The sequence below is a fragment of the Eptesicus fuscus genome, chromosome 10 (assembly GCF_027574615.1).
Source record: "Eptesicus fuscus isolate TK198812 chromosome 10, DD_ASM_mEF_20220401, whole genome shotgun sequence".
Taxonomy (NCBI): Eukaryota; Metazoa; Chordata; class Mammalia; order Chiroptera; family Vespertilionidae; genus Eptesicus; species Eptesicus fuscus.
The window spans coordinates 68,322,672-68,328,842 of NC_072482.1; the positions used below are offsets into that span (position 1 = coordinate 68,322,672).

The 6,171-nt window shown below is 45.7% G+C and overlaps 1 protein-coding gene across 3 annotated transcripts in view; it reads right to left on the reverse strand.

Moving 5' to 3' along the window:
* Window positions 1-6,171, reverse strand: part of UTRN (utrophin) — a 454,375-nt gene that overhangs the window by 284,600 nt on the left and 163,604 nt on the right. For all 3 annotated transcript variants that reach the window (XM_054722125.1, XM_054722126.1, XM_054722124.1), the window contains one exon: window positions 1,673-1,843. In XM_054722125.1, the coding sequence (XP_054578100.1) occupies window positions 1,673-1,843 (171 nt within the window). The remainder of the gene's footprint in view (window positions 1-1,672; window positions 1,844-6,171) is intronic.

A 6,171-nucleotide genomic window follows, 5' to 3' on the forward strand; every position in this document is an offset into this window, starting at 1 on the left:
TCTTAACGTAGTAGGCTACCTTTAAAATACCTTATATACTGAATATTTTTAAAGCTTTAAAAAAAAAGCTACACTAGCCCAGCTGGCATGGCTCAGTGGTTCAGTGCTGACCAATGAACCAGGAGATCAAGGTTCGATTCTAAGTCAGGTCACATGCCTGGGTTGCGGGCTCAATCCTCAGTGTGGGGCATGCAGGAGGTAGCCGACCAATGGTTCTCTTTCATCACTGATGTTTCTTTCTCTCTTTCCCTCTCCCTTCCTCTCTGAAATCAATAAATATATATATGTATTTTTTTTAAAAGCTACACTAAAAATTATGCTTCTGTGAAAATACAAGTACAATAAAAGTCCTTTGTCATATATAGAAATGCATGGATTACATCTAATCCTTTTTTAAATATATTTTTATTGATTTCAGAGAGGGAGAGATAGAAATATCAATAATGAGAGAGAATTATTGATTCACTGCCTCCTGCAAGCCCCCTACGGGGGATCAAGCCTGCAACCTGGGGATGTGCCCTGACCTGGAACTGAAGAGTGACCTCCTAGTTCACAGGTTGACACTCAACCACTGAGTCACACAAGCTGGGCAAAATCTAATACTTTTTAAAGGACATCTGCACAGAGATTTTTGCTTTAGTTACACTTTTAGGCAAGTTAACTTTGGCCTAAAACATTCAATGTGTTGCTTAATCTTATTTTTTAAAATAGCCTTTAATCACTATCTTCTTTGGCTTGGACACTGAAGGAGACTTGAAGTGAGGTTAGAAATTTGGGAATGATGCCCAGTTCTTTTATCATATTAAAAAAAAAAAAGTGTTCAAGACTATTGACATAGGAATATAAGTTCACGGGAAGTATATCCTGTGGCCCCAACCAATATTAAATCCCTTGACAATGTTCCTACTGCAACTCTACCTGCTCTAACAAACCACTTATATACATGCGGCATGCCCCATGTAGTAACAGGAAGACCACATCTGATGAAATAAGGATAAACCCCAAGCAAACTGGAAAGCCTTTCTTGGTCCTAAGGAAAAAAAAAATTATTCCTGAAAATTTTTGGAAATAGTTGTGATGATTGCACAACATTGTGAATGTGATTGATGTCACTGAATTTTTTTAATTCGGTCTCTGTGGTTCCCCAGGTTCTAAAATAAGAAAATGTCTCAGGGCCCTACATGGATTCAACTCACAGGCCACGTTGAACTTCCTTCCTTACTAGAATCACAGCAGTTCCCCTTCCTTTTTTTTTTTAATTTGAAATCCTCCTATGAAGGATTATGTACCATTGACCTTTGAACAACACAATGGATCAAAATTCATGAATAGCTTTTGACTCCCCCAAAACTAACTACTAAGAGCCTACTATTGACCAATAACATAAACAGCCTTACGAATAACGTAAACAGTCAATGAACACATATTTTGTATGTTATATGTAAGCTAGAGGGGGGAAAAGTTATAAAAAAAACCATAAGAAAGAGAAAATACAATTACAGTATTTATTTTTAAAAATCTGTGTATAAATGGACCCTTAGAGTTCAAACCTGTATTGTTCAAGGGTCAATTGCACAATCATGATTTACAGACAGATGGATGATTGTTTGTGTGATCGATTGACTTTAAAGGGAGAGATAAAGCCTGCTGACACTGACTATCCCAGCCTCACCTTCATTTCTTCAACAGCACTCTCAAGTTCTTCTGGTGACTTGTATTCAAAATCCTTGTCCAGGTCTTCTTCTTCCACCTCAGTCATCCATTCTTGCATCTCTGCTAAGTCTTTTTTTAGGTTCAACACTTTTTCTTGACGTTCAGTCAATTTATTTTTATGAATAGAAAGCTAGAAAAGAAAAGCCATTTAGCCAAATAAACAAGTGTTAATACAGTAAATGTCAGGTTTCTAATAGATAATGATACAGTGGTAACTCCCCACAAAGACTCTTACGGTTAAAATTCAGATAAAAGCTTTTATACACTTTCTGCTGATGCTGTGAAAATATAAGTGATAATGAAAACAATAATGATAACTGTGATTCTAGTTCACATTTTGGATATTAATCTAATCTGGACATATCTATAATAATAAAAGCACAATATGCTAATTAGACCAGACATCCTTCCGGACAAAGCCAGGTTGTGAGAGAAACCTGGGTCCCAGGTGCTTGCTGCGGCCGGAGGGAAGCCTGGGTCCCGGGTGCCAGAGGGAAGCCAATGCCAGCAGCTGGGGGAAGGAAGGCCTACTCTTGCACAAATTTCGTGCATCGGGCCTCTAGTCTATTATAATTTTTAAAATGCGTAACTTCCCAAATTAAGGAATCTAACCTACAGCAATAAAAGCACATGTTATAAGGAATTTTACTGTAGCATTGTTTATTGTAGAAAAATAAATAAATGCAACCAAAATATCCATTTTCTCCTTTTCAACAGGATTCGCTGTAACAATTTTAATTTTAAAAGCATAGAAGAGGAAGCTGTTATTAACGATGTTCATAAAATACTGCTCTACAAAATTTTAATTTTGATAATTTGCTATACTTGTATATTCCACAGAGACAAAAAAATGTTACGAGAAAATAGGTGTTTTCCTCAACTTGGTTCAATAACTTAAAAATTTCAGAGAAACCTAAAATATTTCCCGAGAGCTCCTCCCTCTAACTGCAAACTCACTTTTACTAGGGGAGAGATACCAGCCACAGAGACCACGCTCACTCGCTATCCACCCCCCCCCGCCCCCCCGCCCCTCAAGTTCAATCTCACAGCAGCGTCACCTGCCAGGGCTGCTTGGCTGCGCAGCTGATAGTGACCAACGGCCAGGACAGGAATAGATGGCTCTCACGAGAGTAAGGGGCATGGCTTAGCGGCTTTCCTGTCCCCACTCTCCAACAGGATCACAGTCATAAAAATAGAATGGGGTCAAACAGGAGCTTTGATCTCATGCCAGTCTGGTACTCTAAGATCCTGCTGACTGCAATACACACAGCCCTGGCCCAGGCCTGGCTGATCAGCAGTTCAATCTGATCAGCTTCACACACACACACACACACACACACACACACACACATTTCTTGGGCCCCACTTCCAGAACATTCTCTTTGCTAGTTTCTGGACCCTAGTTAGTTATATAATTTTGCTAGTTTCTGGATCCTAGTTAGTTATATATATAACTAGAGGCCCGGTGCACGAAATTCATGCACGGAGGGGGGGGGGTGTCCCTCAGCCCAGCCTGTACCCTCTCCAATCTGGGACCCCTCAAGGGATGTCCGACTGCCCGTTTAGGCCCGATCCCGGTGGGCAGTTGGACATCCCTCTTACAATCCAGGACTGCTGGCTCCCAATCACTCACCTGCCTACCTTCCTGATTGCCCCTAACTGCTTCTGCCTGCCAGCCTGATCACCCCCTAACCACTCCGCTGCCAGCCTGATTGATGCTTAACTGCTCCCCTGCCAGCCTGTTTGCCCCCAACTTCCCTCCTCTGCCAGCCTGGTCACCCCTAACTGCCCTCCCCTTCAGGGTTGATCGCCTCCAACTGCCCTCCCTTGCAGGCCTGGTGCCTCCCAAATGCCCTCCCATGCTGGCCATCTTGTGGTGGCCATCTTGTGTCCACATGGGGGCAGCCATCTTTGACCACATGGGGGAAGCCATCTTGTGTGTTGGAGTGATGGTCAATCTGCATATTACTCTTTTATTAGATAGGATAGAGGTCTGGTGCACGGGTGGGGGCCAGCTGGTTTGCCCTGAAGGGTATCCCGGATCAGGGTGGGGGTTCCCTTGGGGCGTGGGGCGGCCTGTGGTGGTTTGCAGGCTAGCCACGCCCCCTGGGGACCCAAGTGGAGGCCCTGGTATCTGGAATTTATTTACCTTCTACAATTGAAACTTTGTAGCCTGGAGCAGAGCCAAGCCTTCTGCTCACTTCCTGGTGTGGCGGCAGCCATTTCTGTTGGGGTTAATTCACCTTCTATAATTGAAACTTTGTAGCCTGGAGTGGAGGCCTAGGCAGGCCAGGGCAGGTGGAAAGTTTGGCTTCCTCCATTGCCAGGGGCAACCCTAGCCTGCTCTCTCCAGCTCTGTGGCTGCTGCCATTTCTGTTTGGATTTGTTTACCTTCTATAATTGAAACTTTGTAGCCTTGAGTAGAGGCTTAGTTGCCTGGGAAACTCAAGCCTCTCTCCTGCTCTCTGTGGCTGTAGCCATCTTGGTTGGGTTTATTTGCATATTCACTCTGATTGGCTGGTGGGTGTGGCTGGTGGGCATGGCTTGTGAGTGTGCTGAAGGTACGGTCAATTTGCATATTACTCTTTTATTAGGTAGGATAAATAAAGACACTAGCAAACTTTTCAGAAAGAGCAAAGCTCAAAATTGTAATTAACTCCCTGAAATTATAAATTTTCTATTTTCTGGCATTATAGTGTTCTTCCTTTCATGAGTTCCTGGCTAGGTAGAATAGATGACATAGACTGATTTTTGCTTGTTGATTGATTTCATATGCCTGTCCCTTCTTAGCAAAATAAAAATTTGGCAGCATTATGTTTATCTCAAAGTTCTTCAATCTTTTTATGACTCAGTGAAATGCAATAGCCTGGAAGATTGCCTGCTGCTGAGGATACTTAAAAATGTCCCGTACATTCAGTTTCATGTTTTGAACCAGTAATAATTCACAACTAATTCTATATTGTCATGTGTGTGTATGTTTGTGTGTGTGTGTGTGTGTGGATAGGGAGATAGAGACAGACACAGATCTGAACATCTATGTCTATGTCTGTATGTATGTATCCATCACCTTCCTGGCTCCTCACTGCCACTTAAAAACCATTTTCCCTATTTACTTCCCCCAAAACCCCATTCAAGCATATAGCATCAGATTATAGCACATTTAGAGAAATCTGAATTTGGCTAAATTATTAGATGACTAATGACCCGTCGAGTGAAATCTCGGGAGACCCAGGACCCCGCCCACTCCATGGGATGGCCCCAAGTCCCGAAGTCCCACCCCGCAGGGCCAGCGTGCCATAGGATGGCTCTGAGTCCCAGAGTGTTGCCAGGCCCCGCCCCCAATGTGTGAGCAGCCATCTTGTGACAGTGTGAGGGCATCACTGCTGCCTGGTCACCCCTAACTGCCCAGGGGTCCTCAAACTTTTTAAACAGGGGGCCAGTTTACTGTCCCTCAGACCGTTGGAGGGCCGGACTATAGTTTAAAAAAAACCTATGAACAAATTCCTATGCACACTGCACATATCTTATTTTGAAGTAAAAAAACAAAACGGCAAAAACACCCACATGTGGCCCGCGGGCCGTAGTTTGAGGACCCCTGACCTAGCCTGTTATTAGTACTAGTGTCCTGGTGCATGAATTCATGCACATTGAAAGGGAATTAATTAGAAGAAATATTTTAGTATCACTATTTGCCAAGTCCTCGGTGGGGGTATCTGGCTCCCTCTCCGTCCTGTCAGAGTCTGTGACGGCACCCATGGGGTTGCCGTGTCAAAGCCATTGCCCCGTGGGGCTGTAGGACACCCCCAAGTTCCGGAGTCTCGCAGCCCTGCAGGGCCAGCTCTCCAGAAGACATGGGGCTGGTGAGGGGGTGAGAGTGGTGGCCTGGCTCTTAAGGAAACCAAACTGCCCTGGGCCTCCCTGGGTTATCTCTAAGCCAGTGCCCTGAGGGGCTGCGGGACACCCCCGAGTTCCAGAGTCCCGCAGCCCTGCAGGGCCAGCGCCCCAGCAGACATGGGGCTGGTGAGGAGGATGAGAGTGGTGGCCTACGGAAACCAAACCGCCCTGGGCCTCCCTGGGTTACCTCTAAGCCTAAGCCGGTGCCCCGTGGGGCTGCGGGACACCCCGGAGCTCCAGAGTCCCGCAGCCCTGCAGGGCCGGTGCTCCAGCGGACATGGGGCTGGTGAGGAGGATGAGAGTGGTGGCCTGGCTCTAAGGAAACCAAACCGCCCTGGGCCTCCCTGGGTTACCTTTAGGTTCCCCGGTGAAACTGGCCAGAGGCTCCGGGGCCAAGGGCGGAGCCAGCGGCAGTAGCGGTGGGAAGAGCTGCCAAGGCCGGCTTTCTGCCTATCAGAGCACTGGGACTGCCGAAAACAGCGCAACATGTCTCTATAGGGACATCTCCATCAAAGGCGTCTCCATCCAAGGAGCGGGGTAGGGGGTTGTGGTACCAATGCGGTT